Genomic DNA, 24,810 nt, shown 5'->3' on the forward strand with positions numbered 1-24,810 from the left:
GACCACTCTCAGCCCTGCCCTGCCTGATTTTTGGGTTGTGGAGAGAGTGGGAAACTGATGGCAGAAAAGTATTCTGGTAACAAAGATTCTAATGTTAAAGACAAATGGTCGTCTTTGGAGGAGAAACAACTTTCCATATAGAAAATATGCAAATATATGAAAGAAAAGCATCTGTTCACAAACCGTTATGAACAGCCCACATAATACGGAAAGCTGGGCCACCGATCTCATCAAAGGGTTTCCGACGCGTTATCACTTCCCAAAGGATAATACCCCAGCTGAAGACATCACATTTTTCACTGTAATTGCTACCTAGAAAAAAATGTAGTATAATTTCAAGACTTTTTTCTACATGATTTAAAGAAACAACTGTTTTCATAAATTTTAAGAATGAGCATCATGTACAAAAACAAGAGGAGGCCACATGCAGAGCTGAGAAATTACTTTCTGAAGTTCCTTAAGTCTTTGCAACAAATACACTTTTTAATGAATTAAGTGTTAATAATAAACTAGAAAATCTACTTTAGAAAGTTAGTCATTTTCTACCTTTTCATGAAGAGGCACAGGTTTTATCTTTAAATAAGACATACTGCTCTGGGACAGAGAATGAAACACTCAAACATTCCTTTCTATAATTCTTTAATCTTGAATTTTCTTCTCCCATTCTCTTGATGAAAAGTACTACTCTACTACTGAAGCAGAAGAAATGTCCAATTTAGTGTTAAGATTTTCTTTTCAATACATGGTAAGATAGAATTCTTAATTTGCAAACTTAAAAATAAGTTGTGCCCGGCCGGGAATGGCTTAGCAGTTGAGTGTTGACCTAGGATCCAGGAGATTGAGGTTGGATTCCCGGTCAGGGCACATGCCCGGGTTGCGGGCTCGATCCCCAGTAGGGGGCATGCAGGAGGCAGCCGATCAATGACAACTCTCTCATCATGGATGTTTCTCTCTGTCTCTCCCCCTCTCCCTTCCTCTCTCTGAAATCAATAAAGATAAATTAAAAAAAAAGTTGTAAACAGTGAAATTTATGAATAACAAACTTATAGTAGACAGATTATGCAGCAAAATTTATATGATCTATAAATTGGTGGGTGAATCATTACAATAAATAACCCCCCAAGAAAACCCAAAGCTCAAACAACTCACTATACAAATGAACAATTACTGTAATAGTAGCTATTCACGTACTTAGCTTGTGTACTACACATGTACCTAGCACTATACTGTAAGCATTACAATGATGTTACAATCTAATTTGGGCTAAAGGTGCTGACATCTTTCAGATATAAAAAAAATCTACATGGCCTAATAGTCTGAGCTTCGTTGCTCTAAACAATTAACAATAACTTTTATTCCTGGGTTCTTTTGTATAAACAAATCTTTCTGCTCTTCATTCTACAGGAATGCTGTGTTATTTTAACTCAGAGAAAGGTATATTAAATAAAAAATTTTAAAACAATGCCAATTATATGCATTCTGTATATGAACTAGAAAACTTTATCTTATTAGGAGGCGTTATTTAATTTTGTATAATTTAACAGTCCTGTGTCCACTAACTTTTAAATTTAATTTTATGGCAAAATGGTTCCACACAAGTGGCCAGTTGCACAGCAAATTTCTTTCTCTCGAGTAGATGGCTAAAAACAAACAAAAACTTCAAGTTCATAAAAAAATAAAAGAGTAAGCCTTAATTAGAATCTGATTACTGAACATATCTGAATTTTATAGGAATTCTTGTGTCTTAACATGCAAATCACACATCTTCAATTCAACTTTTCTCATTTAAAAGATAACGTGGTGTTTTTATCCAGAAACCTAGTATGAAATTTATGGATCACTTTTTTAGAACTTGAGTGAAATACAGAGATGTAAAAGAAAATAAACATAGGCTTATCCTTTACTTGTCACTCTTACTACCATATTTTCGCCCAATTACTTGCATTCTTCCTAAGGTATGCTCATTTAGATTATCAATTTTTAATTGCTAGGAAACCAATACAAAAGCACAGTTAATTCCCATTATTCCTGGTATTTATGTTCTATAAAGTTGCTATGAACACTGAATCATTTGCTCCTTGGGGAAATACAGGGTTAGTTTCCTTGCGAGCCTCTTCATAACAGTTTTGTCAACTGACCAATATATAACATGTGTGTTTCTATTTAAGACACCTTATTTAATATATATTGTTGATTCATTAATATTGAACTCCACTACCAACAGCACTATAACTCATGCCTGAATAAAGATTAGCTAGCACATATATTTTCTATGTAAGGCACATACATTATAGCCTTCTAATACTTAAGAACACTAGAAAGCATTTCAATATTGCTATTGGAGGCAATCTCCAACAAAAAGAGCGTGTGTGCGCGCACACACACACACACACACACACACACAAAACCCTCACACAAAAACAACAACAAAATACATGGCACTAGAGATGAAAAAAATGTCACAGTATGAGAGCTAAAACAAAGCAGTGTTGCTTTGTTCGACGTTATGTGGGAACATGTGTACTGGGCAACTCAAAATTTTCCCCTGCTCCATGCATGCCTGCAAATAACCACAAAAGCACCACGAGTACTGATTTTAGGATTATAAACAAACAAATCTGCAACTATGGAATCTAAGAATGAGGACCAACTGCACATATGCTTGAACTTACACAGACGGTGCTGGATCACTTAAATCTTGCTATGAGATTTAAGATCTATGGCTATGTTTATTTAACATATCCTCCAACTTTATATATACTTTATAATTATGTACCACACAGAAATAAAACCATGGGCAAGGTCACAAACACATTGGAGTTACATGGAGTAACAAGACAGATTACCAATCACATCATGCTTGCCATTTTACCTTCAAAAACTTCAGGTGCCATCCAAGCAGCACTCCCCTTGTTATTGGTCATGTGTGTCTGAATATCACAGGCTGTACCAAAATCACAGATTTTTAAAACTGTCCCCCCTGCGACCAGCAGCAAGCTGTTTAAAAAAACCAACAAAAATACAAAGGTTGTAAGACTAATATTTGATTCTAAAATAAAAGAAGAGACATTTGTGGAAAGAGAAAGAGTTAAGCAAAAATGTCACCATTCAACTTCTGTGAAATGTTACCTGGTCACTAAGACAGCTTAATAGTTCAGAAGAATGTCAGCAAAAACTAATTGACCTTAACCCAGTTCTCTTAGGAAGACTGCTAGACCCACATTTTGATGTCTCCATGTCATCTGAAGTACATGCAAATGAACCTACAAAAGGTAAATACCATAGGGGCACATGCACAAGCTGATACTGTGTACAACAACTAACCAAACCTCAGATGCCTTCTTTATATGCCATTTTGAGGAATTCTTACTGACCACAGAATCCATAGGGTTTTCCAGTGACAAGATGTAGCATGTATGCTTATATATACAATTGTATATGAAAGCATAACCATTCCAAAGGTTTTAAATTCCCTAGTACATTCTAAAATATCAATTCTAATTCTAAAACCCAATTTGCAAACTGGGGGCTCCAAAGATAATGTGCAATACTATAGGTCCAACCATAACGATGCCTAAGAGGAACAAAAGACCTAGATCAGAGCTCTTATAAATATGTTAATGGTATTTATTAGCAAAAGGACAGTTCCTATCTACAAATGATTTTAGTAGGACATATCTGATTTATCTAAATAGGTTGGTTAAATAAAATGTAAATCCTAAAATTTATGGATTTATGATATATGGTTGGATAGAGAATGAAGTGACTTAAGTTGTGTAATTACGAAATATAAAATATGTTAGAAAGCTAAAATGACTTCCTTTTGTGAGATATTTTCATGTATGCTGTTTAATAACCAGTCAGTTGTTCCAAAGCCAAAGCATGCTCTAATACAGAAGGAAAGGGATACTTTAGGGAGTTGCATCTGATGGTTTCTGGCTACTCTAGGAAAAGGATACTTTGTGCCTGATGCTCGTCTGTATCCTTTCAATCAGTCAATTTGTTGCCTGAAAAGAGCTATCATTTCCCTGATTTTGCTTTGATAATCAACTCTGTTAATCCAGGGGGAAAGGAGGACTCAATTTTCATAGCCAGCCAAAAAAAAAAAGAGCTAAGTAGTGATTTCTTCTTCACTAGTCAAGACAGGTAGCTAAGGCAACAGCCTCAGGACTCAAGTTAAAAAAAAAAAAAAGTGTCACGAATCTGGGGTTTACACATTATTTGACCAGGGACCTGGGGAAAGAGGAATCAGTATAAGCCTGGGAGGAAAAATAAGGTACACTAGTGAAAACAGTGATTCTAAGAGTTCGAACCTATGAGAATATCAGATTAGATATGAGAGTGACAAGCTATACCCAGAAGAAAGCTTTAATACTTTAAAGCAGTATTAAGAGGATGGAATACTTGAGACTGATTTTCTAGGGAAAACCTTTTATGGTGATCAAAGATGGGAGAAAGGGGGGAGGAGATGTGGGGATGCCTTTACTTTGTCACAGCTGGATAAAGAAGAAAAAAATTAGAGGGGAAGAAGGATGATAAATAACACATGTATGCTTTCTTTAACTGAGTTCCTATATAAACAAAAAACCCCACAGTTCTAGTCTTTTAAAATACTTATTTAGGGAATTTTGAAATTTTTTCAAAGTCCCAGAATCCTCAATATGGGAAAATCCAGAATATTTTCAAATTCTACTCAGATGCCAGAAGTGTCCTTTTGTCTTCCTCTGAAAGGGTAAATAATAACCACTCTGTAAATTTTCACAGAATATCTACTATGTATGGACATTGTGCTAGGTATTAGGGATACAGCAGGAACAAGATGGACTTGTCTCTGCTCTCATGGGAGAGTCTAGAGGCAACAACACATACTGCAGGCACAAATAAGATAGGCTGAAAGATTGTAGAAGTATGCAAATCTAAGATAGGAGTTATTAAAAATAAAATTCAACAAAAATAAAAATGTCACTAAAGACAACATTGTAAAATGCAAGCTTAGATATACGACTAACTGATGGTGAGTAAAAATAAACACTCTTAAGCCAGCCAAAAGGGAATAAAAAAAGAGAAGCTCATGTGCCACCTACAGCTTGAATTAGGGAGTGGGGGGAAGGAGAGGGAGGGAGAGAGAGAGAGAGACACTTACTTTGGTGGTTTCAGGTCCCTGTGAATTAGGGCTTTGGGCTGCATGCTGTGAAGATAAGCCACTCCTTGGGAACATTGTAAACACCAACTCATGGCATGGGCAGCAGTGTAATACGGCAATGGTTCAGCACCATGCAGCACTGCAAAAGAAAGGCACAAACTAAAAAGAACTTTATTGCATATAACAAAAGATACAAGATGAATGCAAACACTATCAGAACAAATGACTGGGTATTTTTTACACAGGCTCCCACCAGTCCTGCTTTTAATTCTTTTCTAAATAAAAAGATGGAAACATCTAATAATTTCAAATGGGTAACTACCACATAAGTACCTAACATTTTATAGCACTGCCATTAAATGTTATACATATATTCAAGTCAAATTAATATGCATTACCATACGTTTTCATACTGATAGAAACTATCTCACACAATTACATAAATTATAAGCAATGTGATGTACACTACTATAAGAGATAGAGCAGTAGTACAGAAGAAAACAAAACGTGTATCAAAATATTTACAATTATGCTTTCTATAATAGCTAAAGACTAGAAATAGTTCAACCAAATAAAACAATGGAGAATCAGATACCCATTAACAATGATAAACATATGGGCAGTACATATAAGTAAACGTTTATGTAAAATGTTAATTTAAGAAATAAAATGCAATTTTATTTTATATAAATGGTGCAACAAGAAAATACATTTACAAATATGGTTGGAATTTCTTAGAGTGAAAGAGATCTGTTCTATAAAGGTAACTAGTTAATAATACAGTTTTCTTTCACTGTTATAATTAAAATGTTCTGTGAAGTGTGTTTTCACAATTTAATTTTTTGAAAAGAAAGCAAAATAAAGCAGAATGAAATGAAAGTATGGTTAGAGGTCTAAAATGGGGAGGCTCAAAGCTAAGAGAGGCAAAAAGAAAAAAATTAAAAGAAGGTATTTTAAAATTGACTTAAAAAGCACATTTTACTTTACTTAAATGCTTTTAACATTATGAAAAGTACCATCAATTTAAAAGATCTGATATACTTAAAGATTTCTAAACTTTACATACTAATGTTGAAATGTCTTATTTTTAATCTTTAGTAGATTTCTTTTTTTAAAATTACCTCCTTTTGGGCTCTGAAGGTCACTGTAAAGGATATTAAGTAACTTACAGTTTATGTTAAAAGCTTTTTAATTATTTTATTCCACTAGATAAAGACAGGTCTAATGACACTCACCATTATATAAAGAGCCCCCTTCAGCATATTCCATCACAAGACACACCTAAAAGAAACATGTGCCAGAATAATTAACCACAGAGCTACAGCACTTTAGGGGGCTTGATAGATAACTCAGTCCAACCTTTGATTTTATAAATGCATTAAAAAAACATTCTTTTGGCCCCTACATAAATGCCACTAGGGGAAAAGAAGTATGTATAATCTAAAACCTTGTTGGTCTAGGCACCTACTGTCTAAGAGTAGAGGAATTTTTATACACATAATCACAAGATCTTTGGGGACTTTCTCCAGTGCTAATGAGTAGGCACCGTCAGAGAAGAGCATAAGTCTCTAAGATGAGGTTACTGGATAAGAACACCTAAGACAACTCCTTCAATATACTGGGTTGCTAACAGTCAAGAAACAAACATATAAAGTTCAATTTTCACCCCAGAAATAGCATAACATCAAAATAGCTAAACTATACACCTGCACGTATCTGCCACGTCATTTCTTATACAGCTGACAATGAAAAAGTGACACTTACTGGATTCAAACAGGCTCCATATAACTTTACAATATTAGGATGGTTCACACGGGATAACTGCCGAAGCTGTAACAAATAAAGGTTTCTTTTAAAAAGTGCTAACTTTTGATGAACTAATTTCACAGCATCATTGAAATCTTAGGGTTGTACTAAACATTAATCATTCAACAATCACTATTTACTACATAGCAGGCACTGCGGTCATAAGTGTCTGCCCAGGATGGCACAAGAGTCCCTGCCCTAAAGATCTCACAGTTTAGTTGGACGACAGACATGTAAACAAATAATTAAAGCAATGTGCAAAGTGCCATAACAGGAGTTACAGATAGGCGTGACAAGTACAAACAAGAAATTAACTTGCCAAGAAATGTTAGGACAACGACCCAGAGATGGCACTGGGCTGAGTTATCAAAGCCAGAAGCAGCCACATTATGGTTGTCATCATCTTCATAACTATGGTTGAATAACTTACCTACTCTAGGCTGGGCCCTGGTGGGCACTTTATAGATATTGTATAATTCTCACAACTCTGCAAAGTAGGTATTATAATTTCCATTTTAAAGATGAAGGGACCTTTAAGATAAGGCTCAGAGAGAGTTAAGTGAGCTGCCAAATACCTTGCAGCCAGGGTTTGAACTTTGGTCTATCTGACTTAAAACCTGTACTCTTCCAGCATACTTGTACTCTAATCCCCACACTCCATATCACATCTTAAATAAATTCCCTCCTCTCCATTCCCACTACCATTGCCTTAATAATTCCAACCTGAACCACTGCAGTAATTACTATAGCCTTCTGCTAGCTGGTCTCCCTCCTTCCAGTTTTAATCTTCCCTGATCCAATGATTCATACTGAAGTCAGTGAGGGGTTTGCTGTACTCATTTCTCTTGCTATACATCTCCAACTTCTATTAATATGTCCCCTCAAACTGCTCCCTGCTGCCTTTCTTCTCTTCCTTCTCTCTTTTCTGTCTCTCCCCCTCTCTTCTTCCTTTCCTTCTCTGTTACCTACATTATACTGCTGGCTCAGTCCACTAACATAAACCTTTTAACTATATGCAACTAGAAAGCTGTACTTTTCTATAGCCACTACTTGTGAATTTTCGGTCCTAACAGAAGAATTAATATCACTATTTATTATATATGTTCATTTTATATATATATATTAATTATATTTCATCTTGTTAAGATTTAGCACTGAGCTTCAGATGGCAGATTATTCAAGCATTTACTCCTGCTCCCTTCCCAAATCCCACTAAGACAGTAAAGATATTTTTTTCCAAGGCATAAACTCAGAAAGATTAACAGAATGTAAGTGTTTTGGAAGTTGGAAAGCAAATGGCTAGCAATAACTGACAAAGCAGACCTAAAAGAAATGAGAAAAAGTGAGAAGTAACCAGGTTTAGCTCAGAAAATCTCCAAAAGGTTGAGGAGTGGTGGTAGCATGAGGTACCTAAGTAAGCTAATAAAAGACGGGAGAGACTGATTGAAAGTTAGACCCAAAGATCTCCCTTCCAGACTTCAAGCAGCTTAGTGACTGGCTCTTTATCATCCCAAAGATTAAAGGTGGATACTTTAGAGAAGGTATAATAAAGAGTCTCTGGAATGGGGACACCAAACAAAATTAAGAAATGAGCTCAAAGTTGTTGCCTTTGAGAAGCAGAAGGAAGAGGTATAAGGGATTGAAAATTTTTTAGCAAGAATACATGGAGAACTGACAATTTAAATTACGGATATGTATAACATTGGTTAAAATTTTTTCCCTCCAAGCTATTATAATCTTTTTGACTCTTATTTCCTAGCATTTAACTTATGCTTTTACCTAGTTTTGTGAAACTGCCAATACAACAGTACATAATCAATGACCTTATCTAAACTATGAACAAAAATTATGAATAAGCAAGGCTGAGGCCAGACTCCTAGAACATACTACTAGAGATTATCTTTCTTTATGACAACATCAAGCTATTCATCAATATTTCTCAACTCATTCAATTACAAAATCCACTTCATCATATCACAACCAAGTTCTCATTTCTCAACGTTACACATTTTTTTAAAATTTATCTTTATTGTTGAAAGTATTACAAATATCCCTTTCCCCCCCATTCACCTCCTCTGCCCTGCACCCCTCCCCCCAGGCCTTCATCACACTATTGTCTGTGTCCAAGGGTTATGCATATATGTATATTAGTTCTTAGGTTAATCTCTCCCCACCCACCCATCCACCCACCCCCACCTTTCCTCTTGAGATTCATCAGTCTGTTCCATGCTTCTATGTCTCTGGATCTATTTTGTTCATTGGTTTATTTTGTTCATTAGATTCAACATATAAGCAAGATCATGTGATACTTGCCTTCCTCTGACTGGCTTATTTCACTTAGCATAATACTCTCCAGGTCCCACCATGCTGTCTCAAAGGGTAAGGGATCCTTCTTTTTTATAGCTGCATAGTACTCCATGATGTAAACATCTGAGACGATTGATATGATTTCAATCTTCTTGAACTTGTAGAGACTTGTTTTGTGTCATAACATGTGGTCTATGTCTGAGAATGTCTCATGTTTACTTGAGGAGATTGCCTATTCTGCAGCTTTGGGGTGAAATGTTCTGTAAATGTCAACTAAATCCATCTGATCTAGTGTGTCATTTAGAATCACTGTTTCCTTGTTGATTTTTTTGTCTGGATGATCTATCCAGTAAAGTCGGTGGGGTGTTCAAGTCCCCTACTGTAACGGTGTTGCTGTCGATCTCTCCTTTAAAGTCCTCCAGAAGTTTTTTGTTTGTTTGTTTGTTTTTCCAGCCTGTGTGAGTCTTTTGTTCTGAGACAGGTAGGCCTTTTGTAGACAGCTTATATTTGGATCTTGTTTCCTTATCCATTCAGCTACCCTATGTCCTTTGATTGGGACAAAATCCACTTCATCATATCACAACCAAGTTCTCATTTCTCAATGTTATACACTTAAAAATATCATGCAGTACATTTAAAAATTATAATTAAATAAAGTCACAGATATAAATTCAAAAAGTCTATAAAGATTACTTATCCATTGGCCAGTAAAGTTAAAAAGTGATAAAACCACTGATTTAATGAAACACTGTGATTTAAAACACAAAATAGCACAAAATTAATAGACTAATACAACAATCTCATGATTATTAAATTCTCCTTCATCAATAAATCTGTGAGAGAGTTGTAGATTTTCACACTACATGAGAAAAACCAAATTTGAAATTATTTTCCCTTAAAATAATCTCATTTGAATTTCTAAAAATATCCAGACAAAATGAATGCATTTTTCTTCTTAATGTTAGATAATGAGAGAGAATAGCATTTCTTTTCTATTTTAAAATTTAAATTCTATGCCTCAATGTAGCTCTGAATTATATTTTAATTCAGGGATGAATTCATTTAGTTAACTTTCCTTTTCTTAATTTTTAATCGGAATTAAGAGTGTGAATGAAAAAAATGTTCCTATGGCATTACCTTCAGTTCAGCCAAATAGCTGATATTCAAGTATAGAGAGAAATGACAACTGAGAAACAATTCTTTTTGTAATTAAATTCACAGAGTATCTTAGGTTAAAAACTACACAACAGAAATGACATCTTGTCTTACCTCTACAATAAAAGCTTTCCTCTCAGATTCACTTTCTATTTGTTTAATAGCAACATCTTTTGCTCTCCACTTAGCTTTGCAAACTACTCCAAAGGCTCCTCTTCCAACAACCTAAGTTAAAAAAGAAAAAAACACACCATGAGAATCAGAAACAAGCAAATCCAGCTCAACATATAACACTAAAGCTAATCTGAAAGCCATTCTCAAGTAAAACCAAAATTAAAAGAGGCAAGATGAATGAGTAGAGAGAAAATGGTTTGAAAAAATAAAAAGCAGAAACAAATAATCAATGTTTTAAACTATCATATTTATGAAATTAATAATAGCTTTGAATAATTCAGTATTGGTAGACAGTGAAGGGGAAAGGATCAAAATATAGATTAAAAATTGGCCACTGTGAAGGATAGACAAAATGTGGCATTATGTATAAAATAAAATGTTTTGTCAAAAAAAGAAACACCGCTGATACATGTTAACACATGAATGAACCTCAAACACACTAAGCTAAGTGAAAGAAGCCAGATATGAGACCATATATTATATGATTCCATTTATATGCAATGTCCAGAAAAGAAAAATCCATAGAGATACAAAGTAAATCAGTGGTTTGCCTGGGGCTGAGAGTGGAAATTGGGATTAACTGTGAATAGGGAGAAGGAATCCTATCAAGGTGATAAATAGGTTTGAATAAATTATGGTGATGGTTGCACAACTTAGTAATTTGTACAAATCATTGTAACATTTCAAATGCATGAATTTTGACATGTAAAATACTTCATTAAAGTTATTTTAAAAAAATTGTAATATAAAGATTGGTCATGTATTATATCATTGTTGAAGCTAACTGATGGGTCCCTCATAGGTTCACTGCTCTCAATCTAGTCTACTTTTATAAGTGTTTGAAATTTGTCATACTATCAAAACAACTAAACAAAACAAAACATGTTTTGATACTTGTTAGAACAAAATCATTAGATTTTATCATTGTAAAGGACATTATTTAAGTGCCACTTGCTGCAATCTATCAACTTCCAATGGATCTACATACTTTTTCTTAAGCAAAAATCTACTTCCCTATATATCTTTCATTTATGATGTACTTTCTATGTAATAGGTACTGAACTATTATAGTGCCTACTAACTTGCCCAAGGCTATATGGTTAGTAAATAGCAAGTGTGGTTGATATTAGGCAATCTAACACTAGAATGTTAGGAATCCTAATTTATACACATATTATCTGTATTATATCTCAGAAAGTAGATATATCTTCCCTCGGAGGAGGACTCTTCATTTTAGCTAAACTTACATGAACAAATTCTTGGACACAAAACTCTTCTATAACAAACTTGGCTGTTGCTAGGGTAATTATAGACATTTCTCATGTTGCTTAATACATTTATGGTTTAACATTAACAATGTTAAAATGCTGCTTAACATGCATTGTTTATCACATGCCAGGGACCAGTCCATGTACTTTCATGAATCGACACATTTAATCCCCCTCCGTTTTAAAGGCAAATAAACCAAGTCACAAGTTTGCAAACTGCCCAAGATCAGACGGTCAGTAAATATTCAGAGAAGCCAGGATTTGAAGCCTACAGTAGGTAATGATCAATTCCCTCTATTCAGCTTGTGTGTCATCTGCTTAAAGGAACCTGACTTTAGGCAAAAGTAGGCCAACATCTTTGGTCGCCAGCCTTTTCTTTGGTGACTTTCCTTTTCCCTTCCTAGCCCAGGTTGCTCAGGTTCCTCCTGCTCTTTAGGCTCTTGCTCTACTCCACACCTCTTGTAAGAGAAAGGAACCAACATCGGTAACATGAACTTGCCATCCAGTTGCTTTAACATAAATGGGTACTGGCTAACCCTCGTACCATTAGAATAACAGAAAAAGCATGTCTGGGCTCTAGAACCTAACAGACTTGAGTTTGAATATTGGTTCTGTTTACTTATTAGTTATGATGCTGGGAAAGTTAATGTCTTTGAGCTTCTGTTTTCTCAACAGTAAAAGAGAGATGCTTACATTTTCCTCAGTGAATATTTATAGGGCTTATAAGTCAAAACCAAGCATTTTCTTAAATACTACGAAAGAACAGTAAGTGTTTGGAATTGAGTAGGAGAAGCTGCACTACTTATTTCTCTCTCAGTTAACCATGATGAATAGCAAACAGGTCCTAAAGCAAATTTCAACTTTATGGCAACATGAGACTAAGAAGGTATAGATGGGAGCCCTCCTACCTATTTGATATTACTATGAAATAATGATTATTAAGTAATTTACTATATTCTTCAACTATGTACTTACAAATACATCAAAGCAACTGGTACTCAGTAGTTCTCCTCCTTCCATTTTCCTATTCTCAGGAATGTCCACAAAGGGATTTCAAATGCTATATTTGTGCACCATGCACTTGTCACAAAAACCGTGTTAGGCGTGCATGACTAACTGTGATGCACAAGTGCCACCTAGTGCTGGGATGATAACTGACTCTGAGCTTTCAACTTAAAACCATGGAAACAAAATATGGGCAAATGAGGACATGATAAACTTTCTCCTTTTCACTTAAGAAAACAATTTTTTGGAACACTAAAATATAAAACAGACACAGTAATGTAAGGTGAGAGCCCATGGCCTTAAAAAGCCAACTCAAGTTGAGCCGAAAAGCTATTTTACAAGTATGGTGAAACAAGATCTAAAAATGATAATAAAGTCCAAGATGCCCACCCAGGTTGTACATATAAACCGAGTAACATGATAGTAAAACTAATTGCTGTAACTTTAAAGGAATGAGGTTAGATGGAGAAAGCCCCACCCGTGACAGGCCATGTATGGCCAGCGAAATCATTTGGTCTGGACCTGCCAAGGCAACCGCAAGTGGGACTCGAAATTCAATAAACCTAGGATCTTTTTTCATAGCCAATTTTTAAGTTGATAATTTTGTATGGCCCACGAATGTTATAAATATCCAAATGGTCCTTAGCAGAAAAAAGGCTCCCCACCCCTGGGTTAGATGCACAGAGTCAATGTTTAAAGAATTTAAATTTCTGCGTATCAAATGATTCTGATCACCAATTCCAATATGTGGAGGGGGAGTTTAGCCACACAACCAAGCAATTCTCAGATACCAGTTGGGTATCCTACAATCCAATTCAATTCTAACACTACCTAGAGATAGCATCAGATCCCACAGGTTAAGGGCTCAATTCTATAAGACTCCTGGCCCTTGTGCTTCTGACCAACCACCTACAGATTGGAGGTTTCAACAGCCCTCTCCTTGGGTTCAATTAATTTGCTAGAGCAGCTATTCAGACAAATATTTTACTTACTAGATTACCAGTTTATTATAAAAGAATATAATTCAGTATCAGCCAGATGGAAGACATGCACAGAGCAAGGTATGCAGAAAGGGAGCTTCCATGCCCAATCTGTGTGACAATCTCCTCTAATCACACGTGTTCACCAACCTGGAAGCTCTCCAAACATTGTCCTTTTGGGTGTTTATAGAGGCTTCATTACAAAGGCTTGGTTGATTAAATCATTCCTTATTGGCGACTGATTCAGCCCTCCAGCCCCCCTCTACCCCCTGGAGGTCAGGGAGGTGGGACTTAAAGTTCCAAATCTCTAATCACATGGTTGGTTCTCCCAGCAACCAGCCCCCATCCTCAGGTGTGGTCCAAAAGTAATCACATCAAAACATAACAAAAGACATCCTTATTGCTCTCCTCACTTATGAAATTCTAAGGTTTTTGAGAGATGTGAGCCAAGAATCCTGGACAAAGACCAAATATACATAAAAAATATATTTTGGTCATCTGAAAGACCAAATATATATTCCTTATAAATCACCATATTGCAGTATCAAAAAATGACTTCATTCTTTTAAGTGGCATAAATGTGGATATTAAGGATGAAAAGAAAAATATATATATAAAGAACTGACCCCTGCCTTTATGGGATAAGAGTGAGATAGAGGATAAATTAAAGACAAAACAATAAAACACTTTTTTAAACCCCAGCTGAAGAAAGCGAAAGTTGAGAGTACATGACAGTGGCTAAGAACCACCCCTTCCTCTTCTGGGACAGGTTGAGGGATTAGAGGGCAGAAAGGATTTAACCCCCTACTTCTCAATGAGATCCTCTGGAGGAGGCAGCCTCGTAGAATATGCTCCGTCAACATAAGACGCTACAAATGAGTAAAAGTGGAGAGGGAGGCCCTACTCAGGTTCTCTCAGCCCAAAGAGAACATGGAAATGATGCAGAAAAACCCTTGCCAAGAGAAAAGCCGGGTAACTGAAAATTAAAGAATTTTATGACTGCAGGAAGGAGGCTGCACAGTTGTTGGGCACAGTGTTGGAACCTATATCAGAGGCTGCAGGTTGGTAGACATCTCGAAAGTTTGAGGATCAATGAAAGCCAAAGAGGAAGCTCTAGTGAGTAAGCAGGGAGAAATGAGGTAAGGTCTCCCTGCTTTCAAAGGGTGAAAGTGATGCTTATGCAAAGAGAACAATGAACCTCATTTGTTTACTCTTTAAACCAATATTTCTTCAGTGTCTCTGGGATAGCAGAAATATAGCAGTAAATCAGACAATGTCCCTGATCTACATGGAATGTACTTTCAATTAAAGAAGGGGAAGAAGACAACAGACAAAGATGAGTAAGAAAAATATCAGATTGTAAAAAATGCCACGTAGGAAAAATTAGGATGGTATGACAAAAGAGATTAGGAGAAATTTCAGGCAGGATAATATGGGAAGGCCATCTGAGGAGGCTACTAATTTTATATTTGAATGACACAAGGAACCAACCAAAGAAGAAGAAACAATTTGTAGAGGCCCTAAGGGGGGGAAAAACCCTCATTCCCTATCTGACTGTATCTTGAACCCTATCTCTAGGCTAGGCGCTAGCCTAGGCACTCAAGACATAGAAGTAAACACACCCAAATCCTTGCTCTTACTGCTTATATTCTCATTAAGGGAAGCAAATAAAGAGGAAGCAAGATATAAGAAAAAGACGTAATTTTTAGAAAATGATTAAGTGTGCTAAGAAGAAAAGGAGCATAATTGTGTGTATATGTACATACATATGCACTCTCCCGTACCCAATTTTAAACATAGTCCTGCAAGGCCTCACTGAGAAATGGGACATTTCAGTGATGACCCAGAGAAGTAGTGTTCAGTGTGGGGAGTGCACAGTGGGAGATGGGAAGAGTGAAGCAACATAAGCCTCGAGAGACAGGCAGAGTCTGAATTTCAGTCTAAGTGCAATGGGAAGCAACTGGAGGGACTTAAGGAGAAAAGATGTGATATGATTTCACATTTTACAATATTATTCTAGCTCTTATGTTAAGAATACACTGGAGGGCCCAGCCGGGCGTGGCTCAGTGGTTGAGCGTCGACCTAGGATGCAGGCAATCAGGGTTCGATTCCCGGTCAGGGCACATGCCCGGGTTGCGGGCTGCGGCCGATCAATGACTCTCTCATATCTCTCTCTCTCCCTCTCCCTTTCTCTCTCTGAAATCAATAAAGATATATTAAAAAAAAAATATATATATATATATACTGGAGGGAAGCTAGAATACAAATAGGGACCAGGTAGGATGGCTATTACAGCAGCCTAAGCAGGAGAGGGTAGCTACGAGGACAAGTTTGATGGTAGTGCAGAAAAATGGGCAGATCTCAGTTGTTTTACAGGCAGCGTCAAAAGAGCTTGCTGACTGTTTGGATGCAGGCAGAATGGGTGGGGGGGAAGACAAGTAGATTAGGAAACAGTTTAACAAAGGATAAGAAACAATTGGGCAAGCAGATTTTTAAGAAATAACAGAGTTCTGTATTAGTCATACAAAATTTAAGATGTCTACTAGATATCTGGGTGGAAATACCAAGAAAGAAGGTGGAAACATGAGTCAAGAAGTCAGGCAGGAGATAAGAATTTGGGAGAGTCATCAGCATTTAGTTGGTATTTCTAGTCAATCAACTGGATGAGATCACCAAAAAATAATATGTAAATATTGGGGACCCAGAACTGAGCTTTGAAGCATCTCAACATTTCAAACACAAACAGAAAAAGAACCAACAAAAACTGAGAAGGAACAGTCAATAAGGAGGAAGGCAAACAAGGGGATATCACAAGAAGCCCAGAAGACTTTCAAGAAGAAAGCAGATATAAAAACAGCAAAAGCATTAAGCCAATGGCTTCAAAGGGTGGTCTTTGGTTCAGAAGCATCAATATCATCTGGAAATCTGTGAGAAATATAAATTCTCAGGTTCTAACCCAAAATTACTTACGGAGAAAAGATGTGATATGATTTCACATTTCACATGGGTCCAAGGGTTAGGCCCATCAATCTGTGTTTAAACAAGCCCTTCAGGTGATTCTAATGTTTGAGAACGACTGTATTAGGTTATATTAAAAGCATAATTAACAATGAGACACGATACTTCAGTGCAAGCCATCACACAGACTAGGGAGTTCTTCCCTGCTGTCGCTATTATAAAAATTTTCCAGAGCACCGAGAGTCCATCTTGGGCAGGAAGGAAATGAGGAATTATTGTGAGCAAACCAATGTTTTTCTTAATACAAGGTAGATCAGTGGAAAAGAGTGGCATAGACAGCAAAGTGACACACACTGGAAACTGAGGTAAATAATGAAAAACCTAAATTCAAACTATAAAACTCTGAGAGGAAGTCGCTTTTTACTTACTACCAAATTTCTAACTCAAGTTCACAAATCAAATATGCTTTTTGAATTGTACTCATATATGAATAATACAAGTTTTTTTGATACATTTTCATAACAAGTATTTTGAATGACAACTTTCTCCAAGGATCAATTTTCACCAAGAGTAAAAAAGGGCACACATCCAAATTACAAGTATCTCCCCCATCACACACATCCATCTAAAATGGTGAACCTAGATAATATTTTGGGTACTTTTCACAGTCCCTCATCTGTAAAAATAGAAGAACAAAGGAATGCACAGAGAGCTTTGGTTGTAAAGGAGAAGTCAATTTAGAAATATTTCCTTCTAAATTTATGAATGTTTTCTAAATTAAAATATTCTTAGATCAATTCTTTTACGATATGCATCTCCACCATCCATGGTTTAGTCTCTTCTTGGTTTTGGGTCCACAACTTTAGTTTCATATAGTAAAGCAGATTTAAGTTTAATTTCTTAATTAAAAAAGGTAACAAAAATATGAGAGATGATTCATAGATTATTTCCATGCAATTAGTATTAAAAGGCACAAAAATTAAAATCAGAATTTGGTGTGTGTGTGTGTAAGTGTGTAAAGAAAGTAACTCCTTTAAAAACTAATTCCCTTAAGATGGAAGCCTGCTCCATTCCTTCATCCAAGTCAGGTTATTAAAAACAAAAACAGTTCATCAAAACTAAATTGAAAGGATGTATACCCTGTGCTTTTAATCTACTATGAAATAATTCTTCTTAACTGTCCCAAATTCGTTATTTTTAGTTCAGTGACTATAGCCATCAGTTTGCCGTCAGTTTGGTTTGGCCTGTTCTATGGACTATGGGGAAGCACCCTGGCTAAGCTGCCATTACACTGGCTAGACATTTGGAACATGATAGAACAAGCATAGATCTTCCATTTATTAGTTAGAACTAGGAGCTTCCAACTATGTCAGAACTTCAAAATCTATTAATATACTGTGGCAGAGTGGAACTGCCATCTGATGACACGACAGGCTTTATAACACAAAAGATTATTCAAACTTTCTCTTGAATTTTTCATGCAGTCTTTTAAAGCCTGCCATAAGATATGACCCATTTGATAGGCCTTTCTTTCAAATAATACGCTTATATCATCTTTAAAGCTATACATGCACAATATAAAAGTTATCATTGCTGGGCTACTTCACTGTGACGACAATTCCAGATCTAGTGAAACCAATGATCACTAAGTTCCACACAGAAGAGTTTATTAATAATTTTGGATATCCATAATTTAATACTGACTAACAACCTATGGACTCAGTTTTTTCAGTCCACTATTAAGTTAGGTTTTTCTCTATTATCAGTCGCCCATATACTCATAACTTAAAACTACAAAATATACATCACTTCCAAAATTCTTTACATGTTTCCCTTTAAAACAAAGCCTTTGCATGTCTCTAGAATGAAGCCTAAGAATATATAAATGATGCAATGATTATATGTACCTTGCTCATATGCTACACTTGACGTCAATACTGTCTTTCTTTTTAAAAGCAACAATGCCACATATGGTCTATTTAGCATTTTAGTAAAGGCCCACCAATACCTGGATCACTGCATGTGATCCCTGCTAAACAAAAGTATCTGCCAGGTATAATGGAGTGTTATGGAATTGACATTTGCAAAAAGAATCAGATTTCGTTTCCAGTATAAATGCTGTCTTAGCCAAATCACTAACTAATCTTAACCTCTGGTTTTATCACATATAACAGAACCAGATGGTCACTAGATGTTCATGATTATGCTGTAATAATTTCATTTATTCATTCAACTAATATTTATAGAAAACCTTCTAGGTGCTATGCATTGGAGTTGCAAGTATGAATAAGGCACCTTATATTTTGCTGGGGGATACACAGTTTTTTGTTACTGGTAAACACTATTAGGATAAAGAAGAGTGACAAATATCTAGGTAGCTCAGGGAAGCTTCTCTAAGAAAGAAATATCTGAGGTGGGACTTGAATGGCGAGGAGCCAGCCCTAAAGTTCTGGGGGGAAGAGCATTCATTCTAGGCAGAGAAACAACTGCAAAGAATTCACCTTAGCACCTTTCCCAATCTCTTACACTTACTTTCTTCAAAATCCTGTTTTAAACTCTTTTCCACTCAATGGATCCTTGTGTGATTAAACCTACTTTCAAATTATAGCTTAAGTGTTCAATTTACATTATATTCATAGTTTTAAATTTGTGGTCCTAAAAATGTAATTATTAACTGTTCTGTATTTATTCTAGTTTCACAAGTCAAAATTTTGAAGGAGAGAATCCTGATTCTTCTACTCATTTCCTTCAGTACCTTAGCAGTATTGTGCAGGGAGGAGAATGTTCACTGCATGCATGCTCAGGACCAATTACTCTAAAGGAAATCAGTATTTGTATTCTCATTCTCAAAATAAGATTTGGTTACAGAATATTTTAGAACAAACTAAAGGAACACCCAGTGAAGATTAACTGGCTCAGGAGTGAGATATCTCAAATTCAATTCCCAACTCTACCATTTACTTAGGCATAAGGCTTCCGACAAATCAAATTCTTATGATCACCTGTCAGTATCTGTAAAATGGAGATATTACTTGCCTTGTCTAATGAGGATTAGTTGGTCCAACTACATTCCAGGGGAGATCATGATCACTGTCTTTAAAGCTTACTGTGGAAACAGAGCATAAATACTGGAAACAACAAATGTGCTTTCATTTTAGAATAAAAAGACCTTGAATGATTTTGTTCAATCCCTCATTTCACATGAGAAATCAGAGGCCCAGCAAAATGAGGTGATTTGTACAAAATTACTGAAATACATTATGGCAGAATCAGTATGACATCTAAATTTTTTAAATACCCATCTCAGTATATTTCTCACCATACCATACTGCCTTTACCACTTCTTGCAAGCTACTTTCCAAAGTATATACCTCACAATTTATTGTAACATTCACTACACTTAGATCCAGACGGTAAAAACTAAATGACTTTTTAAAAAAAAGTACATTTCTAAGGCTAAAACTTTACACAATTTGATATCAGAACTGAATTTAGGAAGTGACATGCTGATACTACTGGGTTACAATATCAGAAATGCAAGGATTAAAATCAGCTAATGCCTTAAACATGTGCATCTACTAAATGATTGCATATTTGACTTGGAATGTTTTTCTTACTTAGTTTCTAATTTAATCGATATAATGATATAATGCTGATTCAATTACATTGTTATGTGAGACAAATAAAATATAATTTTCTTTTATTTATAGGCAATACACATGTAGCATATAAAATATTGAAAGCAATGTAAAATATTTTTGTTTCTGGTCATCTTTCTGTGTTTTCTTATTCATAATTTTAACCTAGAAGCAGAATCTATGTTGAGAAATAGTTATTGAGTGCCCATGGTGCACCCTGGATCATATGACACTGTTTTAATGTGTGTAAATGAAGACAATATGTTAGAAATTATGTAATGGCTTCAACATTAGAAAGGTTGAAACTCAATCTTTAAAGTGCAAATACACTGGGCATTAAAGAAAAAAACCTAAATGACTGCCTAATACTATAAATTTTCATTTAAAAATAAAAATCTACTTCTCAGGAATGTCTTAAATATACCAAAGAAAGGTTGAAACAATATCTAAACTCAAAGAAAGGTCTTTGGAAACAAAAACCTAATCAGAAGTTAAATGGCTTTGGGGGAAGAACAGCAAAATGTGTCTCCTTAGCAACTTTTCATTCCTCCAAGAAGCAAGAATGTAAAATGCTTTAGAAAGTAGTGTGCAAAAACTAAAGTTGTAAGGATCAAATGATGTAAGTCTGTGAAAGCATTTGGTAAGACCATGAAGTACAAGTTATTATTATATAACAATTTGTAGTCTACAAGTATGACAGTTCACCAGAGTAGACGTAAATGCTTATTTAAAAACTGCAATTCTTTTATACTGACTCACTGAATTTTTATTCTTAAAAAAGAATGTTAGCCATGAAAGAATTCCACTTCTGAAAAAGGAATTTATCATAGTCTCAATAGAAAAAAAACCAAAACACATACACACAAAAAAATTCCCCTCCTTTTCAAAATACAGGTCCTTCTTTTAGCCATGTGACCTTAAAGCAGGTCACTTCCTCTTTGGAACTCACTTTCCTAGTAATATGTGTCAGACACTGTGTTTGGTGTTTTACATATTGCCTAATAGGATCTGTTATACAGATAAAATGAAATAGAAATTACCCCTATTTTATAGTTATAAAACTAAAGCTCAAAGGGGTTAGGAAACCTGCTCCAGATCACAAAGCTATTAAGTGACATGGCTGATATACTGGACCTTCCTCTAACTCCAAAGGCCCCACTCTTCCCACTTATATTACCTTGTAAAATAAGGTTGTTCTTAGTGATCTCTGAGGTTACTTTATGAAATAAAAAATATGATTAAGAAATACATTATTCTTCCAAAACATGCATAGAAAAAATTTATTTGTTAAATGATAATTATCTCACTACTTTTAGCTTGCCACTACTTAAAAATAATTTTGGATTTTAAAAGTAGTGATACCTGAGAATTTATAATATAGGACATACAGGGTTCTTCATGGTCTATGTAATGCAAAGTACTTAATAATTTTTCAAATGATGCATAAATGATAACTGATATGTACTATTTTCAACCAAAGTTTAACACTTTACAAAGTGAATATTTAAAAATATTACAGTTCTTACTTTTCTACATGTTATGGTCCTTAGAACCAATCTCCTCCTCTGTGAATTCCAAAAGAAGCAATGCACAAAGACACATTATTACCTTGCTCTAAAATAACTTAAATTACTTCAGAATAGAGAATGGATTCGGGTTTTCTAACAGTGATTTCTGGTCTGATGTTATATTCCAGTTTTCACGGAAATCATTAGTTATCTCTTCAGAATACGCTATCTGAAAGAGCTTTTCATCGTAGCCAGCCTACATTACTAATGCTGAAATTCATCTAAATTGGTCCAACTGAAGGCAGAACATTTAATATGATGACTACTGCTCTATGGAGTCGGCGAAACAAACCACTCCATACACGGGGAAACACTTTGTGATATGATGCATTAATTTACCAAGCATTTACCGAGCACCCATGTAGAACATAATATACATAAAATGAACTGAAACTCCAAAACGGCCAGTCTTTGATGAATTTACTACTAACAGATAAGAGAACTGGTGGGTCACACTGTCACACCAGTTCATCTTCCTGTTTGACATGACCCAAACCCAGGCATCTGAGTATCCGATCCAACTCATGAATGCCTAAGCGATGCAAAAAGAGAGCTCCCTCGGAGCAGTTGAACGCGGAGAGTTCCCTCTACACCCGGTCTCTACGGGGCGATGGGGCCTCCCGGGAGTACCCCGCCGGGCCCCGCGAGCCTGAGGGGCCGAGAGGCGCCTTAAAAGTGGGGACCAGGCAGAGGCGGGACGGGCAAAGATCGGCACCTCCGTGCTGGGCCCCGCTTACCTCTTCCACTTCGATCTCCTTATAGTCGATTTCTTCAAAGTTGAGGACTTGGGTGGGGGCTTCGATCATATCACTGGCCGAAGACGAGGAGGAGGAGGAAGCGGCGGAGGCTGTAGACATGATCTTTCGCGGAGCCCGGGGGGCCCAGGGAGGCTGCCGCCCGGACACTCCGGGGGAGACCCGCGCCCACCCGCCTCCGGACCGACCTTCAGCCTGGAGCCACGGCTATCCGTGGAGGGGACAGGGCAGCGGCCACAGCCGAGTCCCCGCTCTGGCTCCTCTGCGTTTTCCGCTGCCGGGCCCCGCCCACTAAACTTCCGGTTCCGGCCTGAAATCGGAAACAGGAGGAGGGCCGTGAGCTCAAGGGGAGGGAGGGGAAAATTTTGTAACTGAGACAGAGGAAGGAAGGACAGTTTGGGGGGTGGGGTGGAATGGGGAAGGGTAAGAGGCTAACTTGGGTCTGTAGTACAAATTTCGCGAGATCTTTGTTAAGTGCCTCAGCAACGGGTGATACCGCGAGAGCTGACGCTCTGACGTCCTTAAAGTGCGCGAACGGAAGTGGCGCAGAACTCGACGGAATGTGCGTGCGGTTGGTCCTTTAGGAACCAGCGGGAAAGATGAAAGTATTGGTTCCAACTCTGCTTGGTGAAGTTTGTTATGGACCCGCTCCCGTTTTTCTCAGAGACCCGAAGACGGCTGGGATAGTGTTGGATTGAGTTTTTGTCACGAAGCTTACTTTTTAGTTTCGTCCCTAAACTAAGCTGAACTATTTCTTTAAGGAGACTTGAAAAATGTCTTTCCCTCACTGTGGTCTATGGAAGGAAGCAGTGTTACTGTTAACTTGGAGCCAGTCCATCACTCTATAAGTAGAGATTCTAAAGAAAATAATACAAAGGGAGCCAGCGCACGTAACCTGAATAACAATATGTAGGTTGAGTGCTCAGGAACAGAAGTTAATATCAGGTAAGGTAGATATTTATAATTTGACATAACGTGTGTTGATCTGAAGTTACGGATTGCATTAATAGTACACATAGTGTGGAGCACCGTGCTAGCTGCTTCACACTGATGATTTAATCATTAACAATAGCTTTGAAAATTAAATACTTTTTTTGTGCCATCTTCAGGACATGAGAAAATGGGCTCAAAGATTAAAATGCTAAACAAACAAAAAGCTTCCATACTGAAGTGTACCTTTAAGTAAGGTTTCATTGAGCCAAAATGCTAGCCAAAAAGACCAGTCTTGGGACGTGGAGTCTAAATCACAAGAAGCATGGCCAGGTAGAAAAGACAGCATGTCTATCATGCAGAGTTTTGCAAGCATTTTTATACATCAAGTAGGGGAAAGAAAGCGGTAGTCTTTAAGAATTTAGATTAGTTGCCCTGGCCGGCGTTGTCCCGTGCACCAAAAGGTTGCGGGTTCGGTTGCCGGTTCAGTCCCCGGTCAGGGCACAAGCTGGGGTTGTGCACGTCATCCCCGGTAGGGAGTGTGCAAAAGGCAGCAGATCGATGTTTCACTCTCACATCGGTGTTTCTCTCTCCTCCCTCTCTCTCTCTAAAAAGCAATAAAAGAAAAATTTTTTCTTGAAAGAACTTACATTAAGTGGGAGAGGGTGGCCAGCTCTGGGATAGGCGCTGGGTCCACTTAAAGAAATGCCTGCTCCTGTAGATTGGCTGTGGGCAGCATTCTGTGAAGCCCAGGTGTAAACAGCAAGCAGAGGCTCCTGGAGTTACATGGTACCTGGCTAAAATAATCTGTGGAAATAGCCACCTAGAAATTAATCCAAAATTCCAACAGGCAATAGAAGAAATGTGACCAGTTTTTTGTTACCTGGACAGCGGCCATTAACAGTTCCGTCTCTCACTCTCCAGCCACTGTAATTTAGGACATCTCAGAATTTTCTCCTTGTCGAAACAATTATGATCCTCACAAGTTAACAGAACCTAGGTCAGTGTATCTCCAAGGTGACAGTATTGCCTGTGTTGTGCTATAACACAATTTTTAATTTTAAACTAGCTGTTATACTTTAGTTAGTTTGACTTGAAGCCTAACTGGGAAAATTGGAGTTAA

The 24,810-nt window shown here is 36.7% G+C and overlaps 1 protein-coding gene across 2 annotated transcripts in view; it reads right to left on the reverse strand.

Moving 5' to 3' along the window:
* MAP3K7 (mitogen-activated protein kinase kinase kinase 7) overlaps positions 1 to 23,065 on the reverse strand; it is a 57,758-nt gene extending 34,693 nt beyond the window's left edge. The window contains exons 1-7 of one of the 2 annotated variants that reach the window (XM_016208133.2): positions 22,740 to 23,065; positions 10,526 to 10,636; positions 6,908 to 6,973; positions 6,379 to 6,424; positions 5,144 to 5,282; positions 2,873 to 2,997; positions 184 to 312 (exon numbers count right to left, since the gene is read on the reverse strand). In XM_016208133.2, coding sequence (XP_016063619.1) covers positions 184 to 312; positions 2,873 to 2,997; positions 5,144 to 5,282; positions 6,379 to 6,424; positions 6,908 to 6,973; positions 10,526 to 10,636; positions 22,740 to 22,859 — 736 coding nt within the window. In that variant the 5' untranslated portion in view covers positions 22,860 to 23,065. The remainder of the gene's footprint in view (positions 1 to 183; positions 313 to 2,872; positions 2,998 to 5,143; positions 5,283 to 6,378; positions 6,425 to 6,907; positions 6,974 to 10,525; positions 10,637 to 22,739) is intronic. The other variant, XM_016208134.2, reaches the window with a different exon arrangement.
* Positions 23,066 to 24,810: the final 1,745 nt, after the last annotated feature.

Source organism: Miniopterus natalensis, chromosome 5 (genome assembly GCF_054644295.1).
Source record: "Miniopterus natalensis isolate mMinNat1 chromosome 5, mMinNat1.hap1, whole genome shotgun sequence".
NCBI lineage: Eukaryota > Metazoa > Chordata > Mammalia > Chiroptera > Miniopteridae > Miniopterus > Miniopterus natalensis.